The sequence below is a fragment of the Artemia franciscana genome, chromosome 17 (genome assembly GCF_032884065.1).
Source record: "Artemia franciscana chromosome 17, ASM3288406v1, whole genome shotgun sequence".
NCBI lineage: Eukaryota > Metazoa > Arthropoda > Branchiopoda > Anostraca > Artemiidae > Artemia > Artemia franciscana.
Window position 1 is genome coordinate 20,130,002 of NC_088879.1, and position 27,937 is coordinate 20,157,938.

A 27,937-nucleotide genomic window follows, 5' to 3' on the forward strand; every position below is an offset into this window, starting at 1 on the left:
TAATCAGCTTAGCCTGAGCGAGATAGGCGGTAACTGGAGTTTTATTTTAATTAAATATATAGAGGTGGTTAGGTTCGGCTATGTTAGGTATTTAATGCGTCCTTGGTGGCTTGCTTTCCATACTTCTCTGTTGTATTTTTCACAATTTAGTTACTAAAGTATTATATTTTCATCATATTTTGGGATATTCAATTAGGACTAACCTAACTTCACTTCTTGGTGTGGTCGCTATAACACGTAAGTATCGAGTGACGTAATAGGTGTGGGTAAGGCTTCAATGGCTTTTTCTGCGCTTCCCAGCAAGGTTGATGACCTGGGTAGGTTACCCTGTTGATAATTTTAAGAGTTTTTAAGGGGGCACAAATTCACGAAAATGTAGGGAGGCAAAGATTTTTTCTGTTTTTTTCTTGAAGACACAAAAGAGGTACACTATTTTACAAAATCTAGTGACGATAATGTTTTTTTTACTGATGTCAGCATTAAAAACAACATTTTTCATAATCTATCCCCTTCTCCCCAGTTGGTGCCCCGGCAAGTTTACCCATGTTCCCCTATAGTTCGTCTGATATAGGGGGTTTTGACTAACTACCATTCGATGGAACAGATTCAAATAAATGTGCCTAATAATAGTGACCCTTTTATTTCGTTTAATGTTTGATAAGTTGTAATAAAAGTCATACTTACGTCATTGCTCCATGTTGAAATAGTTTTGAAATAAAAGAGGTAAGTTTTAAGCTACAGAAATTAACAACGATTGTTCCCAGGCAACTTTATCATAATCATAGCTTTACCTATATTTTTGTTTAGTTTTGATTTAACGCTTAAACGACACAATGTCAGTGAGAGAAGCGACTGAAAGTTTTTCTAACATCTAAAAGCCCGCCTATATTGGTTTAATGGCTTGATTTAAGATCGAAGAAGTAGAATATCTCAAATAATGGTTAAGTTGAATGGCGTTTTCTTATTCTTATTAAATAAAAAACAAGTCCTTTCAAATGAAAGTAAGGAGCAACACTAAAACTCAAAAGGGACAGAAATTATTACGTATATGAGGGAGGTTGTCTCCTCCTCAGTACCTCAATCTTTACGCTAAAGATTGTTTCCAATTATTTAAGAATGACTCCTGGAACACAGGGGCCATTTAATTAGAATACGAACCGGTACTTACGTATTATCCAGAATACATCCAAGAAGTGAAATTAGGCTAATCATTATGAAATATACCAAAATATGATGCAAAATATAATACTTTATTAACAAAATTATGGAAACTATTATGGAAAGCAAGCCGCTGATAACGCATGTTAAAAACTTAACCAAACCACCTCTGTATATTAAATATTTAATAAAAACATATTTTATTAAACATTTATTGAAACGTAATTTATTTCACGAAATAATAAGCTAATTATAACCTAAGTGGATCCGAATAAGAACGTTCAAAGTTGCGTTGCTTGATTCTCTTCCGCAAAAACCATTATAAAGTGTTTGAAATTTCCACTACGCAAAATCCTAGGCGATATTGTCTTGTGTTTTGAGTAGAGTCATAGTTTTGCGTAAATCCACTAATAGAGAAAAATGTCTTTTGGTCAATTGGTATGAGCTAATTTTACATTTTATGCTGCAAATTTAATTTTGCTTGTTTTAATTTTTAATTTTTCGGCATTGCTTCAAAAAAAAAAAAAAAAAAAAAAAAAAAAAAAAAAAAAAAAAAAAAAAAAAAATGAGGTGATGGGAAAGTGGACATGATTTGCCTTATTGAAATCAGAATTATGCATTATTTCGTCCAAATACTTATATGACTTGGTGCTGACAATGGGATCGTGTGGCCCGAAAACCCCTCACCCTAAGCTTTATGCACATTAACTTGTTGCACCACTTTCCAATCAGGACCTTTTAGCATTAACTCAGTACTGAAATTCAATCAAATTCAGCCACTTATGATTAAATCAATGATTAAACATATTTTAACATCAATTGTTAGTATCTAATTTACAAACAACTACAGAAAACAACTTAAGAAAACAACTACATCCTTCGCATGTAAATATATATATATACATATATATATATATATATATATATATATATATATATATATATATATATATATATATACATATATATATATATATATATATATATATATATATATATATATATATATATATATATATATATATATATATATATATATATATATAAAACCTCCCAGGAGTTTTCACCCCTGGGGGGGGGGGAAATAGATAGAAATTTTCTTAATGTAGATGAATTCAATTGTTGCTTAAATAGTATTTATTTTAAGGCCCATAAATTGGATTAACACTTTTTTTTAATTTATGACAAATAGGTTTTAATTTATTTAGATTTGAAGACAGGGGTAATTTGGGACCAACCCCTGACACTTCAAACTTCTTTGAATTTCTGGGCACTTCCTAGTCAAATTATCTAACATTTTTTTCTTTACAGTTGCCTTCTCCCTTCCGAGGAAAACAAATTCATTTATGGTTTCCTTTTTTTATATATCCTCTGCAAACAAATCCTCATTAGCAGTAGTCAGCAATACGCCGACTATGTACGATTTCATCTATTGCTATAGGCCACTATCTCGGTGTGGGCGTTAAAATATAGTTTGTCGTTTGTTTTTTGTAGTGACAATGGACTTTTACATTACTGCCGCCAACGTTTTTTTTCTTTCTCTTTTTCGCCGCCCAATGTGCACATCGCAATAATGTCCTATACACCTCTGAGAAGCGCTCAATAAAAAAGAAAAAAAATAGATAAAACGAACGCTCGGTAAAAAAAAAAGATAAAAAACATTTGCTAAAACGAACGCTTGGTATATAAAGAAAAAAACATTCGGCAAAGCGAACGCTAAAACATTCGGTAAAACGAAAAAAAAAATGAAAAAACATTCGGTAAAAGGAACGCTCGGTAAAAAAAAAGCATTCGGCAAAACAATTGCTCGGTAACAAGAGAAAAAATACATTCGGTAAAACGAACCCTCAATAAAAAAGAAAACAAACATTCGGTAAAACGAACGCTCGGTAAAGAAAAAAAAACGAAAAAAAAAACATTCGGTTAAACGAATACTCGGTAAAAAATAAGGCCAAGTTTGTCTCGGGCCTTAGGCTTTGGATGCCGTTTTCATGGTTTTCTTTGTTTTGCCCTCAGCGGGTATTATTTGGAGCAAATTCATGAGCACAATATTTGAAATCATTTTTAATAATGTAGCCTGAGTTTGAAAATACTTGCAATTCCCCTTAATAATTAGTGTGACTACTGTTACAATGCTTTAGTGGCTCTTAATCTCTACTTTTACCTTCTATCACTAACTTTTTTTTTATTTTTCCACCAATATTAGCATAGTTGCTTTTCTTGTTTTTACATGGTTTAATCCATATTCGGCCAAAGACTTGGATATTAGCCTTCATACCACACTTTTTTTTCTTCTTCTGAAAAGGGAGCGGAATTGTCCCATTCAAGCCCATCACTATCCTGAAAAATTGAGCCAAAATCTTGCCATAACGGTATAGATTACAATCACACTCCATTCATGTATTTTGGTTGGTTAATTAATGGGTTTTAAGTGCTCTTAGACATCTGGCTGTACCGAAAATTTTACTGCGTGATACCATTTAACTTGGTTGGCATAATGGCAAGGCATTTTTTTTGGCTTAGTCATCAAAAATACCCCAATCACTTTTAAATGTTTTCCTTCTTAACAATAAATTTAAGCTCTCGTATCATGACAATGCCAAAAGAAGCTAATGTTGGAAATGTCAACCTCGTGGAAAAGCATATGTAAGTTAGGGTCATACACTGGAACTTATTTTAGACCTCACCCCCTCCCTTCCACAAAAAAAGTATAAACCCCCAAAAAATAGGCTATTCATCCTATGAATGCTTATAAATAATGGCGGGGGAATAAGGTTTTGAAAGGGGGGCTCCTTCTCCTAGTGACTTTAGTTAAAATCCTATGGCGGCAAAGTTGGAGCCAATTTAAAAATGATAAATGAGCCATATAGTATTATAAAGGCAAAAGATATACTAAAGAAAACGGACGTGTTTCTCTGGATGCTTGAATTATGCAGGCTTATCTTAGTTTTAACAAGATCTTTTGAAAAACGAAATTTCAGCTGGGGGGCAAACTGGGGTACGGAGAGGGCAGTTGCCCCTCCAGCTCCATATCAAGTCACGCCCCTTCCTCCTCTCTGCGCGTGTGTCTAAAATCGGGTCGGCATAATGCCCACCCAATTTAAGGCTAGAGGGTGGAGGGTTAGTTGGAAAATTGGCTTCCTGTCTGCGGTAAGCTCCTAATTAGTGAAAAAAAATATATGAATAATATGTTAATGTACTCTTTCCTGTTCAATATTACTATTTTCAGACTGTATTTTCTTAGCACTCGAAACAGCTTCTCGACAATAGCTCGTCATTTATGCTTCCTTAATGTCCACAAAACGTGTTATACAAAAGTTAATGGGATCCGGCGTATTCCCTCCTTAAAAAAGCAATAAGGCAAGTGATCTGAATGAAAATTACCCCGTAAGACTCGGTATATTAGAAAACCCTTTTGTGGAGTTTAACGCTCCTATCTAAAAGAAAAGTGTAATTTTGCATTTTTTGAAAGATTAAGGATGCATGTTCATTTTTATTTTATTTTTATATTTTCCCAGAAGTGTTCGTATTGAGCCGATGAATATCGGGAGGCGGCTTTTTTACGGTGCTATTTTATTGCGACTGTTTTTTTCATATTTCGTATGAAAATATCAGGCAAAATCAATGAAAGAAGATTAGTCTCATTCGGTAAGCAACAAAAATTAACCCAATAAGTCGGTAAAAATGACCCGCCAGTCAGTAAAATCCATGGTCCCTCCCCAAGCATTTTGGCTAGTGACGCCTCTGGGCGGTACCAGACCCAGTCCATAAGAAGTAATTACTCGTCTTAGTCTGAGCTCTTAGTCTGAGCCTGCTATCTCTGTGCGCTTCCATCGGAGGGAGAGTTTTTACAGTTGCCACTAATTTCATATTTTCAGGTTATTTTCTTTAACTTTTATCTTACCCTGCTATGATACCTCAAACTCCAAAAACACACAAAAAAACAACAATTAAAATAAAAAAAATGTGAAAATAAACACTATAGGATATTTTAAACCATACATTCTGCATATATTTAAGAAAATAGTTAAAATGTTTCAACATTCCTTCTTTACCTCATTTTTTTTTTCATACTTTCTCTTTGGCTATTCAGTTATGCATGTGTGGGAGATTTTCTACTGGGAAAATTTTTTGGGGGAATTTAAGTGGGGGAACTGTCTGGGGAGGAATTTCAGCAGAAGGAATTTTCCAGAGGAATTTCTGCAGAAGGAGATTTTTTCTTTGGCTGGTGGATTACGCCTAGTACCAAAGTGAATACGCTTTGATGTGTGATGTCAACATGAAATACAATAGATTGGCCTAACCAAACAGTTTGTGGTAACGAACTGTAGTAAGGAGCGACCCGGCTCAATAGTAAACGAAACTCTAAAAAACGGAATTTTGATACTAAAAGATACATCAAAAGAATCGAATTTTTATGCTGATTTTAAAGATAAGTTTCATCATTTTTAGTCTTTGTCATGAAAAGTTACGAGCCTGAGAAAATTTGCCTTATTTTGGAAAATAGGGGAAACAACCCCTTAAAGAAAATCACACCATCGCATTCAGCGTATCAGAGAACCCTACTGTATAAGTTTCAAGCTCCTATCTACAAAAATGTGGAACTTCATATTTTTTGCCAGAAGACCGATCACGGGTGCGTGTTTATTTGTTTTTTTGTTTGTATTTTTCCCCAGGGGTCATCGTAACGACCGAGTGGTTCTATAATGTCGCAAGACGGCTCATCCTAACGGAAATGAAAAGTTCTAGTGCCCTTTTTAAGTGACCAAAAAACTGAACGGCACCTAGGCCCCTCCCACGCTCATTTTTTCCCAAAGTCAACAGATCAAAATTTTGAGATAGCCATTTTGTTCAGCATAGTTGCAAACCATAATCAGTATGTCTTTGGGATGACTTACTCCCCAGTCCCCGGGGAAGGGGCTGCAAGTTACAAACTTTGGCCAGTGTTTATATACAGTAATGGTTATTAGGAAGTGTAGACACTTTTTTCAAGGGGATTATTCTGGTTTGGGGGGGGGGGGGTTAGGGGAGGGGGCCAAATGGGAGGATCTTTCCGTGGAGGAGTGTGTCACGGGGGAAGAGAAATTCAATGAAGGGGGCGCAGGATTTTCTAGCATTATTATAAAAAAACAATGAAAAAATAAATATGAAAAGTTTTCTCAATTGAAAGTAAGGAGCAGCATTAAAACTTAAAACAAACAGAGATTATTACGCACATGAGGGGTTTATCTCCTCCTAAAAACCTCGCTCTTTACGCTAAAGTATTTTTAGCATTTCAACTATTTATTTTACGGCCTTACTGATTCAGGGGTCATTCTTAAAGATTTGGGACAAAATTTAAGCTTTATTGTAAAGAGTGAGGTATTAAACGAGGGGACCAACCCCTCATACACATAATAAAAATATAAAAATATAGAAGTTCTTTACGTAAGTTAATTCTTAAGTTATGTATAATTTTACTAATAAAAATGTTCGTTAAAAATTAAAAGTTCTAGTTACCTTTTCAAGTAACAAAAAAATCGGAGGGCAACTAGGCCTCCTCCCCCTCCCTTTTCTCAAAATCGTCTAATCAAAACTAAGAGAAAGCCATTTAGCCAAAAAAGAATTAATATGCAAATTTCATTTTAACAATTTATGTGCGGAGAGCCAAAATCAAGCATGCATTAATTCAAAAACTTTCAGAAATTAAATTAAAAAAAAACTAGTTTTTTTCATCTGAAAGTAAGGAGCGACATAAAAACTTAAAACGAACAGAAATTACTCCGTATATAAAAGGGGCTGTTCCCTCCTCAAATCCCGCTCTTTGCGCTAAAGTTTCGTAATGTTTGGGGGGGGAGTGAGAGGTCCGTTAATTCGGAAAAATAGAAAAATAGAAGTATTTTTAACTTACGAACGGTTGATGAGATCTTAATGAAATTTGATGTTTGGAAGGATATTGTGTCTCAGAACTGTTATTTTAAATCCTAACCAGATCTGGTGACATTGGGGGGGGGATTTGGGAGGGCGAAACTTAAAATCTTGGAAAACACTTAGAGCGGAGGGATCGGGATGAAACTTGGTGGGAAAAATAAGCACAAGTCCTAGATACATGATTGACATAACCGGAACGGATCCGCTATCTTTGGGGTAGTTGGGGGGGGGGGTTAATTCCGAAAAATTAGAAAAAATGAGGTATTTTTAACCTACGAACGGGTGATCAGATCTCAATGAAATTTGATATTTAGAAGGATATCGTGTCTCAGAGCTCTTATTTTAAGTACCGACCGGATCTAGTGACATTGGGGGGGGGGAGTGGGAGGGAGAAACCTAAAATCTTAGATAACACTTAGAGTGGAGGGATCGGGATGAAACTTGGTGGGAAAAATAAGCACAGGTCCTAGATATATGATTGACATAACTGGAACGGATCTGCTCTCTTTGGGGTAATTGTTTTTAATTCTGAAAAATTAGAAAAAATGAGGTATTTTTAACTTACGAACGGGTGATCGGATCTAAATGAAATTTGATATTTAGAAGGATATCGTGTCTCAAAGCACTTATTTTAAATCCCGAACGGATCTGGTGACATTGGGGGGAGTTTGGGGTGGGGGAACCTAAAATCACGGAAAACGCTTAGATTGGAAGGATCGAGATGAAACTTGATGGGAAAAATAAGCAGAAGTCTTAGATACGTGATTTACATAATTGGAATGGATCCGCTCTATTGGGGGGGGGGGGGGTAATTTTGAAAAATTAGAAAAAATGACTTATTTTTAACTTACGAAGGAGTGATTGGATCTTCATCAAGCTCCATATTTAGAAGGATCTCGTAACTCAGATCTCTTATTTTAAATCTCAACCGGATCCAGCATCATTGGGGGGGTAGTTGGGGGAGGGATCGGAAATCTTAGAAAATACTTAAAGCGGAGAGATTAGGATGAAACTGGATGGGAAGAATAAAAACCTGTCTAAGATACGTGACTGACATAACCGGACCGGCTCTGCTCTCTTTGGTGGAGCTGGGGGGGGGGGGGTTAATTTTGAAAATGGAGGTAATTGTAACTTACGAAAGGTGACCAGATCTTAATGAAATTTGATATTTAGAAGGATCTTGTGCTTTAAAGCTCTAATTTTAAATTCTGAACAGATCCTGTGGCATTGGGGGGGGGGGGTTGGCAGGGGAAACTGGAATTCTTGGAAAACGTCAAAATTGGGGTATCTTTATCTTACGAATAGGTGACCGGATCTTAATGAAATTTGATATTTAGAAAGAATTCGTGTCGCACAGCTTTTATTTGAAATCCCGACCAGATCTTTTGACATTGGGGGAGTTGGAGGGGGAAATCTTGGAAAACACTTGGAGTGGAGGAATTGGGATGAAGCTTGGTGGATAGAATAAGCAAATGCCCTTAATATGTGATTGACGTAACCGTACTGGATTCGCTCTCTTTGGGGGAGTTGGGGGGAGGGGTTCAGTGATTTGACGAGTTTGGTGCTTCTGGACGTGCTAGGACGATGAAAATTGGTAGGCATGTCAGGGAGCTGCACAATTTGACTTGATAAAGTCGTTTTCCCAGATTCGACCATCTGGGGGGCTAAAATGAGAGGAAAAATTAGAAAAAATTAGGTATTTATAACTTACGAGTGGGTGATCGGATCTTAATGAATTTTGATATTTAGAAAGACATTGTGACTCAGAGCTCTTATTTTAAATCCCGACCGGCATTAAGCCTCTGATTTTCCTTTTAAATCAATCTATTGATTCTTAGAATTTTGTTAGAGCTCATACCATATCAGCTCTTGGCTCTTAGCTCTTCTTGCCTCGTCACAAGTGCCATATGAGCTCCTAGCTCTTGTTTTTATTTAATTTAAGACTAGACTTGAAATCTTGGTCGCGTGTCCTTTATATTATGCACTTTGATCTCAGTTTTAAGCTTAATGCTTCTTGTTTCTTGCAGCACCGTCTTCTAAACATTCGGCTATATTGGAAGACGATCATAGTTCTGCAGTTCCGGGTAAGTAATGTCTATCTAACCCATGAACTCGTATCATACAATCGGACAGGCGTAGAATATGAATACCCAATAACTGGTTTGAGGTACATCCCTCCTTGAAAGTTTTTAAGGCCACATGAAAATGTGCCCGGGTCTGAATACCATACACAGCGCATTAGTGCTGCCTAAGTAAAGCACGAAGTGTGATCTATGCATTATTACTTTTTTTTACCAAGGCACTTCACATGTAAGGAGTTGTCGCAGAAACTTCGGAAGGGCTCAGTCGATTAGGCATTTTAGTGTCCTTTTTAACATTACTTGTGATTGGAGAATCAGCTGCCCTTCCACGCACCTTTACCCCAAAGATATTTGTTCAAAATTTTGAGATAGCCTTTTTTCAGCATAGTTGAAAGGCCTAGTAACTGTGGCTCTGGGGATGACATTCCTCCCATAGCCCTTGGTTCAAGGGCTTTAAGTTATGCGATTCTATAGTTGTTTACATATAGTATCTGTTATTAGGAAAGGTGGGTATGTTTGAGCCTAGAAGGTCAAGGGTATTGAGGTGAAGCTTTTAGGGAATGTTGAAGAGAGTGTCAAACTAAATCAAAACACACTATATGCATGCACGTTGTCAAAAGAGCAAATCGCAGGAATGACTTAGAGTATTAAGTTGGAACTTTCAGGGAAAGAATGAAGGATATGATGAATTTACCAAAAGGCAGTATGATAATAAAAGAAATATATTTTACATGCTTTCTCTTTTTTAGCTTTGACAAACCAAAAATTACTATGACTTTTAGTAATGAATATCAATATGTATAGGAAATTGTCAATTTACATTTATTTGTTTGTTGTTTTTTTTTTTTGTTCAGTAATCTTGGTTATGATGGTAAGTTTTTTTCTTTTTTTGATGTTATGAGAAATAAAAACATAAAGCTCAGAATAAAGGATGTTTTCCATTATATGCAAACTATTTCCTGCTCTTTAGAAGGAGCAGTAGGTGGTAGCCCTACTACACTTTGTGGTTGTATCTGCTTGTTTTGAGTTTGACTTGGTTATTGTAATTTCTGTTCGTTTTAGGTTTTATTTATTTATTGATGGTTATTTATGGTGGTTTTACACTTGGAAAATTATTTGGCTTTATTTCTACTCATCATTGGTTTAATATAGCTCTTTTTTTCTCTTTGAAAACTTCTTTTGTGGATTTTTTTTTAAATGAATTCGATAGAAAATACTCTTTACGAAGCATCAGGCTCAGAATGAATGAAACTTCTCTGTTTGCTCCTCTTCCTTGGTCAAGACTCGTGTTCGTATTTTTGTCCAATACTATGTGCTCCTGTTTTTCCTTGCCTTCTGTGCCCGCTCACTATAGTAAAGAAAGCATGCTTAGTATGGTGATACTTAAGCTTTCTGTCATACAATTTTCCAATTATCCATATAAATTATTCTTTAGGCTAATCAGAGTTACATAATAGCTAGAATCGGTATTATCAGTAAAAAAAAAACGAAAATTTAAGAGAATTGAGTAATAAAGTCTGGTTAAAAAAAAAAGAAAAAATCTGATTAAGTTTCTTATTCTTCCCGCTTACTGTACGACAAGTAAAATGTGATCTTTCCTACTTCATATTTTTTTTTTTAAAGCAAAAATTACCATAAAATTACCAATATATATTCTACCCCGCCTAATTTATTGCTACATGGATGTTAATTTTGTGCAACCGACGATTTGAACTTTTTGTTCTGAATCGTAAATCTTTTTGCAAACATCTGGAAAATTATAGTTGTGTTGAATTATCTAAACTTGTTGCCAACAGTACAAATAATAAAAACAAATTTTTGAATGTCAAGGTAATGTTTATTTGCACAATTGACTTGAATGGTACTGTGCTTGCAGCAGTAGCTGCAACCACAGTATAGAGTGAACTATGGCCGATAGTATATATATAATAAATTTAAATATATATATAAATATATATATATATATATATATATATATATATATATATATATATATATATATATATATATATATATATATATATATATATATATATATATATATATATATATATATATATATATATATATATATATATATATATATATATATATATATATATATATATATATATATATATATATATATATATATATATATATATATATATATATATATATATATATATATATATATATATATATATATATATATATATATATATATATATATATATATATATATATATATATATATATATATATATATATATATATATATATATATATATATATATATATATATATATATAGAGAGAGAGAGAGAGAGAGAGTTATACTATTGAAGTTGTTAATTTCTCGAGACGTTATTAAGCGCACCTAGGTCTTACATAATATTATAGTACAGCTGTAACTGGGGATGACGTAATCTCGCGCGACTTGTTTAATTTATTGAGGATGACGTAATATCTTGTGTTGTGCTAGAGCTCAGTGCCCACCAGTCAAGTGGGGAGCCCCTCGTTGTAAATGAGGACGGCGCACACTTGGGGGTTAGGTAACACTTTAGGAGATGGCGTTTTATTTTTCTTGAAGGCTTTTTTTCTTCAAAGTGTTTTTTTCTTTCGAGGTGTTTTTTCTTCAAGACAATTTCTTCGAGATATTTCTTTTTCTTCGAGATTTCGATTTCGCTCGATATTTCTTTTTTCTTCGAGAAATTTTTTCCTTAAAAATATTTTTTTTCTTAAAGGTGTGTTTTTTTCTTCGAGGTCTTTTTCTTCGAGATATTTTTTATTCGAGATTTTTTTTTATCAAGAATTGGTTTTGTTTTAAGATATTTTTTCTTGGAGACATTTTCTTCAAGATTTTTTCCTCAAGGAACCCTTATAATCCGTCATCAAAGTTTTTTGTCCGCTGTAGGAATTGAACGTAAGACCAACGGAATGCTGCCTTAGCCACCTGGATTAGTAAATATTTCCTAATGTTATGCTCCTGGAAATAAATTCTATGAAATAACCTGTTTCCCGCACGGAGAATTCTCTGCAGAGGTTTCTAGATCGATAAAACTATGAGTTTTGTGTTTCCAACCCATTCTTCCCGAGAGCGCACTAGAATCCAACAATGTTACTGCTTATGGATCTATTAGGCAAACCTACTTGCTATATTGCTATTAATTTTCTAACGTGAGCTAGACAAGACTCTGTTTTGATTCTCAAATGGCTTTGTAAGACAAGGTCTTTTTATTATGCATACAAGTCCTATTAATAAAAACAAATTTACAAAACCTACTGAAACACTTTGGTCTTAGGGCACTGAAATCAACATTATGCTGGTAGGAAAGGGTTATTTTCCCTTATAAAGTCATTCAACATAAATGCAGAGAAATTCGGTATAATTATACCCGCAACATCAAAAATATAATACTGCATGACAATCATAGCTTTTAATCGATAAATCTTGTACTTGCTTCCAATTTGGTCTGAGAACCTTTGTAATCCGACGAGAACGAGATGAACCGTACAATGTATTCATGATTTTCTTGAATAAGCCTTTTCCTTACTCCTTTCAACCAATGGTTTTATATATTTCCCCTGTAGATTTAAAGCCTTCTAGAACATACAAAAATTACCTTCTAAAAATAGAGCAACCCCTTCCTTGTATGTTAGATATGATTCTTAAGTTTTAACCTTTAGCAAAACATTTGATCTATTTTAATATTTTTTCGTCTTTAATTTGTATTTCTTTTTTGCTTTTTTTGACATTTTGAAGGCCTTTTGAGACATTCTGAAGTGCCTAAAATTCCGTAAAAAGGTTTTCAAATCGAAATAAAGAGCGCTCAAATCAATTCTTTAATAGAGTTTTAAAGTCCCTTTAAATGGAGATCTACGGTTCCCCTAGTCACGAATTAAACCGTGCCACATTAAAGTGCTGTTTTCCTGCAAATTTTATTATTCTACTAATGTAAGAAAGTATCCCGAATTAGTTCATTTGAGCTAGAACTATAGAATATTAGTATTCTCTAAGCTTATGCCAATAATCGTATGAGAAACAATAAACTTTGCCTTTTTTTGTAATGCTTGATGAGGGGCCGAAAATTCTAATCGAATGAGAAAAAATAATATCTTTTCCTGTGTAATTTCCAAATTTGCACCGAAAATTTTAAATTTCTCTAATTAGCTTAAACTTACTGGGTATGAAACCTTTTTCCAAGTGCAACTGAATGTAGGCAGAAAAAAAACATGGGATTATTCATTATTGTTTAATCGTATTATTTATCTCTCTCCTCGATTTTTCTCTTTCGATCCTTATTGTTTGATTTCTTTTTGACTTTCCACTTCCCTTTTTTCTACCCTTTCTAGAGTTTTTCAACTTCAGATGTATTTTAAGCTTGTCTCATATCTTATTACAGCCGTGTTGTTACCACATCGTGTCATACTGCATGTATACCTTCCGAAAGTCATTGATCTCTCCCTTCCCTTTCCCCTTCCATTGTTGCTTATTCCTTTATTGTGGTAGTTTAATTTAATTTTTTGCTTTTGTATTTTAAAATACCGTATTGACATATTCACATCTCATATATTTCAAGTTTATTCAAGAAAGAAAACAACGTCTCTATCTTTGGTTAACTATATAAAAAAACAAGTTTTTTTTAAGTGAAAGTAAGGAACGGCATTAAAACTTAAAACGAACAGAAGTTGTTCCGTATATAAAAGGGGCTGTCCCCTCCTCAACGCCTAACTCTTTATGCTAAAGTTTGACTCTTTGTCACAAGCATACTTTTGAAAACAATAAAAACTTTAGCGTGAAGAGCGAGGCGTTGTGGAGTGGACAGTCCCTTTCACATACGGAGTAATTTCTGTTCGTTTTAAGTTTTAATGTTGCTCCTTTTTTCCACTTAAAAATACTTGTTTTTATTTAATTTCTGATCGTTTTTTCAACTAATATAGGTTCGAATTTGGCTCCCCGTATATGAAAAATCAAAACAAATTTGTACGTTAATTTTGGCAGATTTATTCCGTATATGAACGGTTGCCCCATCCTCAATACCTTGCTCTTTACGATAAAGCTGTAAGAACTTTTAAAAAGATTCATATTCTAATTAAACTGTCCCCGTGTTTCGGTAGACACTCTTAATAATTGAGACAAACAGTCAAACTAGCATAAGGAGCAAGGTATTGAGGAGGGGGCAGCCCTTCATATATGGAATGATTTTTGTTTGTTTTTCAAATAATGCCGGTAAGTCTGGCTCACCCTCTGTATATCCCTCCCCCTCACGCAAAAATCCTCCCTGGAAATTTCATCCAACGTAAAGTGCACCCCCCTCCGTCAAACTCCCTCTAGACAGTTGCCTCCTCGCTAAGAATCCCCACTCCGTGTAAAATTGCTTGCGGACGGTTCAGCCTGAAAAATTCTCCCTCGCAATCTTTCATTTGAATACGACGTTAATCTCTAATCGGTTTCTCGATCACTACAAAAATGCCCCCTTCCGCGTAAATTATTTCCCAAAAATTAAAACACGCAGAAAAGCGCCTGGATATTTCCCCCGGAACGTATCCGCATGACAAACCTGGCAAAGAGAATGTAAGACAATTAAAATGAATTTTGTATAGTAATTCTGTCAACCCTCCCAGCGTTACGTTTCCCCTGGACTATTAAACCCCCCGGAAATTCCCTCCCTGAGGAAGGTTCTCCCTATAGAAATACGCCTCAAGAACCTCCACCCTCCAAAAAAATGTCTGTATCCTTCCCCATAACAAATAATATACGTAAACAAAGGACGAATTTCATAACTTACAGGCTTCTCCCCGCGGACTGTGGGGGTCATTTTACACCTAGAGACAAAATTTTTTGATCTTTCAACTATACTGAAAAAAAATGGTTATCCCATGCTTCTGATCAGTTAATTTTGGGGAAAACATGGTCGTGGCAGAGGGCCCAGTTATTTGGCCTCCAATCTTTTTGGTCACTTAAAAATGGCACTAGAACTTTTAATTTACGTTCAAATGCACCTTCTCACGCATCTTCTATCTGAATACATCTTCTAGGATCATTGTTTGATACAATCACCTCTGAAAAAAATAAACACGCATCCGTTGCAATTTTCAGTATGATTCATTTAGTTTTAGTTGATGTTTTCCCCTTTTTTTCAAAAATGAGGCAAATGTTCTTGGGCTCGTAACTTGTGATGGGTAACACTAAACTTGATGTTACCCATCATGTAACAGTACTCTCATATATTTGGAATCAGCATAATATGCTGATTCTTTTGATGTATCTGTTGATCTTAAATTCTGTTTTTTAGAGTTTTGGCTACTAATGAGCCGAGTCGCTCCTTACTTACAGTTCGTTACCACGAACTGTTTGTTGATGCAGTTTTGAGTTTTAAATGGTCAATGTACAGGTTTTTAAGTGTTCTCATTGTTTTTTCTGAAGTAGGCCAATTTATAGTTTATATATAAATGTCCATACAATATTTAGATATGACTATACAATAATATGCAACCAATGAGTATTTTTAAACTGAAAATAGAAAAGTGTTTTTACAAGATGCTTAGACTCAGAACAAGTTTTACATGTAAACGGTCAATATGAATCCGAAATGATGGAAGTTGGTCAAGATAAATCCGCAACTAGTCCTATGATTCGACCCTGCGGATCTTATGGTCTCAAATTGGTAGATCCTGGCAGGGATTTTTTTTTTAGTGTAACGTTTTAAACGAGAAGAAACCATAAAGTCAGGATGTTGTTTTTTTAGGACTTTTTTTTAGGAACCAGATTTTTCAATTATTTGTTGATTGGGGCTCTTTTGGCCTGAGGACTTACAAATAATGGTTCAAAATCGTACAAGACATACCCCACCCCGGGACCCATTCGTCACTCAGTGCCATTTGAAAAGAGAAATGCAACCAATGCTCCTTTTTCTTTGAAGTTGCACCTTTTACCACCTTGTAAGGAAGAGAGAACGGAATAAAATTTGCTTGGGTTTTGACCGGTCCAACATTTTCGATACCCACATTGAGGAAACTTTCCTCCAATTTCACAACTCCAGTAGATCTCCATTATTATGGCACTTGGTATTAACCAAGTGACATATAGCAATCGCCAATTCTGTCGGTCTGTCTGTCTGTCTGTCGGTCTGTCTGTCTGTCGGTCTGTCTGTCGGTCCCGGTTTTGCTACTTTAGGCACTTCCAGGTAAGCTAGGACGATGAAATTTGGCAAGCGTATCAGGGACCGGACCAGATTAAATTAGAAATAGTCGTTTTCCCGATTTGACCATCTGGGGGGAGTGGGGGCCCGGTTAATTCGCAAAAAAAGAAAAAATGAAGTATTTTTAACTTATGAGCGGGTGATTGGATCTTAATAAAATTTGATGTTTGGAATGATATTTTGTCTCAGAGCTATTATTTAAAATCCCGACAGGATCTGATGACATTGGGGGGAGTTGGAGGGGGAAAACCTAAAGTTCCGGTTTTGCTACTTTAGGCACTTCCAGGTAAGCTAGGACGATGCAATTTGGCAAGCGTATCAGGGACCGGACCTGATTAAATTAGAAACAGTCGTTTTCCCGATCCGACCATCTGGGGGGGGGGCGGTTAATTCGGAAAAAATAGAAAAAATGAAGTATTTTTAACTTATGAGCGGGTGATTGGATCTTAATTAAATTTAATGTTTGGAATGATATTGTGTCTCAGAACTCTTATTTTAAATCCCGACCGGGTCTGATGACATTGGGGGGAGTTGGACGGGGGAAACCTAAAATCTTGGAAAACACTTAGAGTGGAGGGATCGGGATGAAACTTGATGGGAAAAATAAGCGCAAATCCCAGATACATGATTGACATAATCAGAACTGATTCGTTCTCTTTGGGGTAGTTTTTTTTTGGGGGGGGGGAGTAATTCTTAAAAATTAGAAAAATGAGGTATTTTCAACTTACGAACGGGTGATCGGATCTCAATGAAATTTAATGTTTAGAAGGATATCGTGTCTTAGAGCTCTTATTTTAAATCCCAACCGGATCTGGTGATGGGGGCGGGGAGTTGGGAGGGGGAAACCTAAAACTTGGAAAACACTTAGAGTGGAGGGATCGGGATGAAACATGGTGGGAAAATTAAACACAAGTCCTAGATATATGATTGACATAAACGGAACGGATCCGCTCTCTTTGAGGTAGTTGGGGGGGGGGGAGTATTTCTGAAAAATTGAAAAAAATGAGGTATTTTTAACTAACGAACGGGTGATCGGATCTCAATGAAATTTAATGTTTAGAAGGATATCGTGTCTTAGAGCTCTTATTTTAAATCCCGACCGGATCTGGTGATGGGGGCGGGGAGTTGGGAGGGGGAAACCTAAAATTTGGAAAACACTTAGAGTGGAGGGATCGGGATGAAACATGGTGGGAAAATTAAACACAAGTCCTAGATAGACTATTGACATAAACGGAACGAATCCGCTCTCTTTGGGGTAGTTGGGGGGGGGGAGTATTTCTGAAAAATTGAAAAAAATGAGGTATTTTTAACTAACCAACGGGTGATCGGATCTCAATGAAATTTGATATTTAGAAGGATATCGTGGCTCAGAACTCTTATTTTAAACCCGACCGGATCTGGTGACATTGGAGGGGGAGTTGGGAGGGGGAAACCTAAAACTTGGAAAACACTTAGAGTGGAGGGATCGGGATGAAACTTGTGGGGAAAAAACACGAGTCCTATATACTTGATTGACATAACCAGAACGGATCCGCTCTCTTTGGGGTAGTTCGGGGAGGGGGTTAATTCTGAAAAATTAGAAAAAAGGAGGTATTTTTAACTTACGAACGGGGGATTGGATCTCCATGAAATTTGATATTAGAAGGATATCGTGTCTCAAAGCTCTTATTTTAAATCCTGACCGGATCTGGTGACATTGGGGGAAGTTTGGGGTGGGGAAACCTAAAATGATGGAAAACACTTAGATTGGAGGGATTGGGATGAAACTTGGTTGGAAAAATAAGCAGAAGTCTTGCATAAGTGATTTACATAATTGGAACGGATCCGCTCAATTGCGGGGGGGGGGGATAATTCTGAAAAATAAGAAAAAATGACGTATTTTTAACTTACGAAGGAGTGATTGGATCTTCATGAAACTTCATATTTAGAAGGATCTCGTAACTCAGATCTCTTATTTTAAATCTCAAACGGATCCAGCGTAATTGGAGGGGGGGCAGTTGAGGGGAACCAGAAATCTTAGAAAATACGTAAGAGGTGAGATCAGGATGAAACTGGATGGGAAGAATCAAAACCTGTCTAAGATACGTGACTGACATAACTGGACCGGATCAGCTCTCTTTGGTGGAGTTGGGGAGGTGGGTAATTTTGAAAATTGAGGCATTTGTAACTTACGAAAGGGTGACCAGATCTTAATCAAATTTGATATTTAGAAGGATCTTGCGCTTTAAAGCTCTAATTTTAAATACCGATCAGATCCTGTGACATTCGGGGGAGTTGGAGGGGGAAACCGGAATTCTTGAAAAACGTGAAAATTGGGGTATTTTTATTTTACGAACAGGTGATCGGATCGTAATGAAATTTGATATTTAGAAGGAATTCATGTCTCAGAGCTCTTATTTCAAATCCCGACCAGATCTTTTGACATTGGGGGGAGTTGCAGGGGGAAATCTTGGAAAAACACTTGGAGTGTAGGAATCGGGATGAAGCTTGGTGGATAGAATAAATAAATGTCCTTGATACGTGATTGACTGAACCATACTGGATTCGCTTTTTTTGGGGGGAGTTGAGGGGAGGGGTTCAGTGCTTTGGTGATTTTGGTGCTTCTGGACGTAATAGGACGATGAAAATTGGCAGGCGTGTCAGGGAGCTTCACAATTTGACTTGATAAAGTCGTTTTCCCAGATTCGACCATCTGGGGGGTAAAAGGGAGAGGAAAAAATAGAAAAAATTAGGTATTTATAACTTACAAATGGGTGATCGGATCTTAATGAATTTTGATATTTAGAAGGACTTTGTGACTCAGAGCTCTTATTTTAAATCTTGACCGGCATTAAGCCTCTTATTTTCCTTTTTAAATCAATCTATTGATTTATAGAATTTTGCTAGAGCTCATACCATATGATCTCTTGGCTCTTAGCTCTTCTTGCCTCGTCACAAGTGCCATATGAGCTCTTAGCTCTTGTTTAATTTGTGTGTTTCAAATTTTGAGCTTTATTTTTCATCTAGTCTCTGATGCCCAATTCTTTTTTTTAGTCTATTAATTTTTCTGATTGTTTCTCGCATCCTCAAATATTTGGACTCGCAAGAAGAATTGATTGTTGACTTGGAACGCAAATTCAGCCATTTTTATGGCACTTAGTATTAACGAATTAAACGCGGGTTTAATTCGGAAAAAATAGAAAAAATGAAGTATTTTTAACTTACGAACGGGTGATGGGATCTTAATGAAAATTGATGTTTGGAAGGATATCGTATCTCAGAGCTCTTATTTTAAATCCCGACCAGATCCGGTCACATTGTGGGGAGTTGGGGGGGCCTAAAATCTTGGAAAACGCTTAGAATGGAGGGATCGGAAAGAAACTTGGAGGTAAAAATAACCCAGAAGTCCTATATACGTGATTGACATAACTAGAGCGGATATGCTCTGTTTTGGGGAGTTGGGGGGGGGGGGGTTAATTCTGAAAATTAGAAAAAATGAGGTATTTATAACTTACGAAGGAGTGATTGGATCCTAATGAAATTCGAAATTTGGAAGAATATCGTGTCTCAGAGCCCTTATTTTAAATCCCGACTGGATCTGGTGACATTGGGGGGGATTGAGGGGGAACCTGAAATCTCGAAAAACGCTTAGAGTTGAGGGATCGGGATGAAACTTGGTGGTAAAAATAATCGTAAGTACTAGATACGTGATTAAAATAACCGGAACGGATTATCTCTCTTTGGGGGAGTTGGGGGAGGAGGGTTAATTCTGAAAAATTAAATAGAATGGGGTATTTTTAACTTACGAAGGAGTGATCGGATCTTAATGAAATTTGATGTTTAGAAGGATATCGTGTCTCAGAGCTCTTATTTTAAATCCCGACCGGATCCGGTGAAGGGGAAGTTGGGTGGTGGAACCTAAATTCTTGGAAAATGCTTAGAGTGGAGGGATCGGGATGAAACTTGGTGGGAAAAATAAGGCCAAATCCTAGATACGGGATTGACATGACTGGAACGGATCAGCTCTCTTTGGAGGAGCTGGGGGAAGGGTTAATTCTAAAAAGTAGAAAAAATGAGGCATTTTTGACTTACGAAAGAGTTATCGTATCTTAATGAAATTTCATATTAGAAGGACCTCGAAACTCAAATCTCTTATTTTAAATTTCGACCGGATCCAGTGTCATTAGGGGAGGGGGGACGGAAATCTTGGAAAACGTTTAAAGCGGAGAGATCAGGATGAAACTTGGTGGAAAGGATAAACGCACAAGTCCAAGATAGGTGACTGACACAACCAGACCGGATCCGCTCTCTTTGGTGGAGTTGGGGGGGGGGAGTAATTCGGAAAAATTAGAAAAAAGGAGGTGTTTTTAACTTACGAACGGGTGATCAGATTTTAATGAAATTTGATATCTAGAAGGATCTTATGTCTCGGATGCTCCATGTTCAATTCGAATCGGATCTGGGGACACAGAGGGTTAGAGGGGGAAACAGAAATCTTGGAAACCGGAAATCTTGGAAAACCCTTAGAGTGGAGAGATCTGGATGAAACTTGATGGGAAGAATAAGCACAAGTTATAGATACGAGATTGACATAATTTGTATGGATCCGTTCTCTTTGAGGCAGCTGGGGGTTGTTAATTTGGAAAAATCAGAAAAATTGAGGTATTTTTAGCTTAAGTACGGGTGACCGGATCTTAATGAAATTTGATATTTAAAAGGAACTCATTTCTCAGAGCTCTTATTTCAAATCTCGACCAGATCTTTTGACATTGGGGGGAGTTGGAGGGGGAAACCGAAAACCTTGGAAAACGCTTATAAATGTCGTAGATACGTGATTGACGTAACTGGACTGGATCCGCTCTCTTTGGTGGAGTTAGGTGGTGGACTTCAGTGCTTTGGTGATTTTGGTGCTTCTGGACGTAATAGGACGATGAAAATTGGCAGGCGTGTCAGGGAGCTGCACAAAATGCCTTCATAAAGTCGTTTTCCCAGATTCGACCATCTGAGGGGCTGAAGGGAGAGGAAAAATTAGAAAAATTGAGGTATTTTTAACTTACGAGTGGGTGATCGGATCTTAATGAATTTTGATATTTAGAAGGACTCGTGACTCAGAGCTCTTATTTTAAATCCCGACCGGCATTAAGCCTCTGATTTTCCTTTTAAAGCAATCTATTGATTCTTAGAATTTTGCTTGAGTTCATACCAAATGAGCTCTTGGCTCTTCCGACCTCGTCACAAGTGCCATATGAGCTCTTAGCTCTTGTTTAACTTCGGATTGTCACTTATCACTAAGGTGTCTTTTTCAATAGATAAATTTCGTTTTCATTTGCAAGGTAATTTTCTCTAAAGGAAAATCATGCCCAAGGCCCAGTGTAGGTTAAAAAAACAACAAAATGTTCTTTTGCGATAAGAACTTTTTTTTATTGTAATTACCCGACAATCTATTTTCCATCATTGCACTTTTGAGCCAAATCATGTCCCTTCGGAGTTAGGTTTTTGCCTCCGACCGACATTTTTACATAAAGTCCCCTTAGCCCAAGTACTTATAGTTGCAAACCGTTAGGGAGAAAAAATAATTTTTTTGGTCAATTCTCAGGTCTTATTTTTGGATAAACTATCTTGTTTTTTTCTATACTTTTTTTGTCCATGGTGCTTCATGTAGACCTTGGTCCACATGAGCCCCGTGAAATCAGTCCTTGGACTGAAGGATAATACTCTCAAGCCGAGCAGAATTTTTTTCTGTATTTTTTTTTAACCCTAATTTTCAAGTAAGCCCGTGCCCCTGTCTATACATTTGCTCATACATTAGGGATCCTAGGGATCTTACGGTCAGGGATCTTACGGTTAGAGATCTTACGGTCAGAGCATATCAAGCTGCTTGAACAATAAATTCTTTTTTGCTCTTTTCTGGTCCCCCTTCTTGGATTATAATGTGTTTTATTTGTCTATTTTTTTTTCATATGTCTACTGGGATCGTTTTAGTGCAAAAGCATATAATAAGTCTTTACCAAAAGTATTAAACCCTATAGCTAAAAAAAGGGAGGTACAGTCTTGGAGTAATTATGTCTGTTTTGCAAGGTTCAGACATTACTTGATCCCTAAGAAGCTCGATTCCGGAACTAAGACAGTCTCATTTTGATTTTGATTTATGGTACATGGAAAAAACGTCAAGATTAGCGAAGCTCAAAGGCCCTAGCTCCATCCGAGCAAAGCAAATTTTGCTTTTGCCTTCTCCCCTAAAAGAGAAACCGAAACTGTTTTTTTTTTTTGTCTCTACTTATTGATACTAATTGTGTGCATGTTTATTTCTCGTTTATCGCATTTAATCAAATTAACTCTGATATATCACTTCAGTTTCCCTTACAAGTAACAGTTCAATAGGGACAAATCCTGTTATTTGACAATAAAACATTAATAAAATCTAAGAAAAAGCTCTGGATTTTTCAATCACATATGTGGCCGTCATCAGCAGACAAACAAATTTATAATGTTTGCGTGTCATTTTTTGGCGTAGTTTTATACTTGTTTGGTTAAACTATCCCCATACGCACGAAGAAGAAAATACCACTTTATATGTGACCGAAATATCCCGAGATTCTTTTCATTGTTTCATTGTCGTCAAGGATTTATCCCTATTGAAATGCTATTTGTACGTCCTGGAAAGACAATAAGGTCTTCAAAAATAAATCAGTTTGCCTTATGATAAACAACAGTAAAATATTTTGCTGAGCTAGATGTAGATATCCAGAAAATCAAGTAATTGCAATTACAGGTGTTTGACCTAGGATCTTTGGTTCCAATCCAATAAAGAAGACTTGGACGAAATAAAACCAAAAGTTAGACGTTATAAATATGAACTCTCAAGAATAATGACAACAGGCACCGGCGCACAAAATCTCGATATCAAAGGGGTCAACTTCAAGGGAAAAGAATGACATTCAATGAAGAAATGTGTTTTTCATACCACAAATCTGGATTTTTTGTATTTTTCCGCGATTTTACATTTTTTTTTCCTAGAACGAAACAAAATGTAGCCTACCTGTGTATATACACAGGTACATAAAAAAAAGCGCAGACCACATGAAAGAAAATAAAAACAGTTTTCCTGGCATGGCCGTTTTTACTTTCATCAGTACTGTGGGGATGGAGCATAAAGATGTGCTGTGGTAATCAGTACTGTATCTTTCTCGTTAAATTCCCCAGTAAAGTACGAAAAAATAAATCCAAAATATCATTCTGAATTTTCAATTATCTTCTTCCTCCATATTATCCGTAAAATAGAGAAAAATCCCCAATCTATTCCAAGATGATACATACTTTTCTTTAATATGGTTTGCTTAAAAGCTAATGTAATCGTTTGTACCTTGATATTTTGCCAGATCAAATCTTTTTGCAATGACGATTCATCCAAAGGAGGAAAGCTTGCATAAGACATTTTCTGATCTGACTCAATTTTCTTTCTCGTATATCGACAGGGAATTCACGTACATTTTGCCAAGTTTTTAGATCAGAGAATAACAAGTGTGTTTTTTTTCTTTTTTTCGTTATCTAGATGAATTTTCCTTTTTTTTATTCAATCCTCGCAGCATACAACACTGCTAAAACACCAAATGGATGCGGAGTGGTCCTTATGTATGCCTACTAAGCTCTTGTCAAGGAGGTCACCGGTTTGACTCCCCCCGATATTTTTGCCCGACTCATAAATAACAAAAATATAAACAAATTTTTGACACGGATTTTTGACCCTTGATGTCTACCCAAAGTTATGCAAAGATACTATTCAATCAAAATTTACAATTTGATTGATTGAATGGAATTCAGAAAGATTAATAGAATTCAGAAAATGGGTATAAAAAGTGGTTTTATGCAGTCTTTGCCTTCCTCCATAACAATTAAGGTATCCTCTCCTTGATGCTAAAACCTGGCCCCAACCATACTTTTACTTCCAGTCAGGTGGGGGGGGGGGAGGAGAATCTCCTTCGCAAACCAAGAGTAAACTTGTACAAGTTTTTAGTATACTGAATTTCTTCAGGAAAAGTATAGGAGGGTAAATTGTCCAAGTTTATTGCCTGCTTTACAAGGACCATTTTTAAAATTCGGGACCCGTACCCACATGCCTGCACTTATCATTTCGATCCTCGAATCGAACCCTTTTAATTGTTCGGAATGAAATTGCTATCTTGAAACTTGGATCTAATGCCATATGGAGCTTTGGGTCACCCAGGGCATGGAGGCTCAAGTGGTGGCTGGTAGCCCTCCGATCGGTTTTTGAACTAGGTAGTAACAAGGGACTTAAAATCTTTAATTTGTGATTGATAGACTATACATTATAAGGCAGGAAAAATATGCATTAGAAACTTGACAACGCTGCTGTATTGACTGTGATATCCAGTCTTAAGGAAATCAGTTGAGGCTTAAAATGCAAACTATTTTGAGTTTTTTAAGCTGTTTTATTTATAACTATTTTTCCAGAATAAATTCAGAATGGGAGCAACAAATGTGAGGCTTGCTTCTGAGGTAAAAGCAATTGAATTTCTCGAGCCAAAGTCTGGCAGAATTCCTAAGAATTACCAAGTAGAGATATATTTGACCCATTTCTCACATATTCAGCCTAATGAGCTTCAAGGGTTGGTGGAAGTGCAGCACTTCCATCCTCCTTTGCGATATCCCTTTGCGCAGGCATTAATCTGAAACCAAAGACCACCCGGTATTTCTGCTGGAATAACTCGAGATTTTTCCGTAGCTTTTGGATATGTTCCAAATTTCTTTGGTAAAATGCCAGAATACTACCAATACTAATACTAACAAGTTAATGTACTACGAAGCTGCCTGAAGACCATATAGCTGGGTACGCTCCTAGTCCACCCTAATCCACCCGAAGCTTCAATTTTGACCCCCCCCCCCCATGAAGTTACTATGTCCTTAAAATCCTTTCTTATAACCTCCTCCTGTCCTATTTGGTTGCGACTTGCTTCTCGTTAGGTCACAGATGGATGGCCTAAAAGCACAGTCTTGCATTCTGTTCCCCTTCACGTTACTTTCGAAGCACCCACGTTTCGGAACCATGCTTGATAACTGTTGTTAGCGTTGATTTCAGCATTTTAATCTTAGGTCGTAGAATTGTCTTCTTGTTCTTCCAAAAAGTTTCAACAAAAAATAAAAAATAAAATAAAATAAAAAATCAGTACCCTGGCTGCTCTTCTTTTTATATCTTCAGTGCATCCACCATCTTTACCAGTAATTGTACCAAGGCATTGGGCTAGTCATTCTACGTGGAAAAATGGTCAAACCTGGAATAAATTACAACTTAAGTGGCTTCTGCGAAAAAATATTTAGAAAAATCTGGGGAATAACATACCGAAACTCCTCAACAATCCTAGTTCAGGAAATGCCCCAAAATCGTACAAGACCTGATTTTAGCCCAAATGGAAATACTTTTTTTTGATTTCGAAGGATTTTTAAAGATCTTTTACTATCTATACGAACCTGTTGAAGATGAATATAAGCTTTAAAATAGCTTTGGATTTCAGTTTCACCCATGGACACTCACACAAGCCAAGCTTCGCATAGAAAACCTGAAAATTTACTTTTCTTCAAAAATGTTTTGGAATGCCACTTAGGCCTATGTCTTATCTTACCTGCTGAATTACCCAAAATTTAGGCACGAAAGGCCTTACGAGATCAAAAGCACGTAGTCAAAAATTATCAAGCAGCTCAAAATTGAACCAAAGTTCCCTTGTTTAAATCGAGATATGTTTCACATGGGAGCCTCGGGTTCTTTGCAAAAAAAAATGTTTTTTTCTCAGTCACCCGTTTCTGCTATGGTCAAGTCATGGATCATCGCAACTGTAAAAGTGATTGTAGTCATTGCACTAAACAGTCGGACTCGTGTCCAAAATTTGGTCACGCCCATTATGGAAATATTTACCATATACGCTTGAAAGCCCGAGCACTGTGGTCCGATTTGTCATTTTAACTGTGTTGGCCCCAGGCTACCCCTGATCATTTGAAAGAGGGCCTCTGTAAAAAGAAGAGATAAATTTACACCTGTGGCTCTGGTTAAATCAAAATTTAATCCTAACAAAATACGTTATTTACCATTGTCGTTCAAATACTGGAACGCATAGGATACAACATGTATTTTCTTTGAATGGGGACAGATCGAAACGATGGCACAACATGGAAAGAATCTCATAACGTGAAACAGGAATTTTAGGACACATTTAAACGCCTTGTAATAGCCAACAGTGTTGCCTTAAGTTTGTCTGATTTGATGAATTTAATCCCCCGCCTCCTCCGAAGTAAATTCCTGCTCACGTGCTTGTTTCGAGGTACCATGATGTCTATGCTTAATTGTCTTAGCCAAACTGAACGTTTTTAAACTCCTTAGCACCTTTTCCTGTGTCTCTTAAATAATCAGTCTGGCAGTTAATGGATTGCTTCCTGCAATTGAAAAAGCAATTCTTGATTTTAAGGCACCTTTAAGGTTAACCCTTTCCTTTATGAATTTATCCATAAGAGTTATCGTGCAGTAGCATTAAACACTTGACGTGGTACAGGTGTTTTCAGTTTATGGATAAGGAAAATATTGCTACACTTTACAGTTGCTTTTTATAAAGTGAACGATTATAATGCTTAAATCTTCTGCTCTAGTCCTGGAATTTATGAAGGGTAAGTTACTTCAATTTCTAGATTACTAATTTAGGAACAATATCGACGAATAAAAGGGCTTTTGTATTAATGAGCTTGCACATAATTCTTAGAAATTGGCTATATTGGTATCCGGAAAGGGATAGTTTTAGGTAGTTCCGTACGTTGGAAGTTATTTTTGAAATGGGGGCGGCCGAATTCGTTAGAATTGGTGTTCGATAGAGAACAAAATTAAATTGTTAGGATATTATATTAATTTAAATTGTTGGGCCAAAGGATACGTCTTGATATTCCTCTTAGTCAATTTTATGATTTTCGATATATGCACATTAGGCTGTGGAGAAAGGAAAATTCAGAAGTTCAGGAGCTACTGCTACTCTTATTAACAATTCACTATAGCATCAAGCCGCCTGAGGCCAACACAGCTACGCACGCTCCTCCTCCATTCCAATATAATCAAGTCCTGGTAGTTATGTCTTATAGTCACCACACTCAAGAAGTGAAGTTAGGTTAATCATAATGAAATATACCTAAACATGATGAAAAGGTAATACTTAAGTAACAAAACTATGGAAACTACAACAGAAACTTATGGAAATCAGGCCACCCTAAACGCATTATGTTAAATGTTATTTAAATAGCTTCTTACCTAACAAAATAGCAACTCTATTTATAAAATATTTAATTAAGATATACCTACATCGTAGTTTTTATCTCTCACGCTAAGCTGATTATCACCTAGTACATACTGAAATGCAGAAAGAAATAGGTTCTACTCAGGCCAAGAACTCGAGTGTGGCAGCTATAAGAAAGTCCCCAAATCCTCCCCCTTTACATACCACCAATAAGTTCCCATTCCCCTTAAATATTTACTTACATCGTCCCATTCCACTCGAGGACGACCTGCTTTTCGTTTGGCCCTAGAAGACTAGCCAACAAGGACTATCTTTGGCAATCGGTCATCCTTAATCCGAAG

General features: G+C 36.3%; 1 protein-coding gene across 1 annotated transcript in view; it reads left to right on the forward strand.

The window, feature by feature from the left end:
• Positions 1-27,937, forward strand: part of LOC136037974 (uncharacterized) — a 210,452-nt gene that overhangs the window by 72,851 nt on the left and 109,664 nt on the right. Inside the window, exon 6 of the mRNA XM_065720865.1 lies at positions 9,096-9,152. Within this exon, the coding sequence (XP_065576937.1) occupies positions 9,096-9,152 (57 nt within the window). The remainder of the gene's footprint in view (positions 1-9,095; positions 9,153-27,937) is intronic.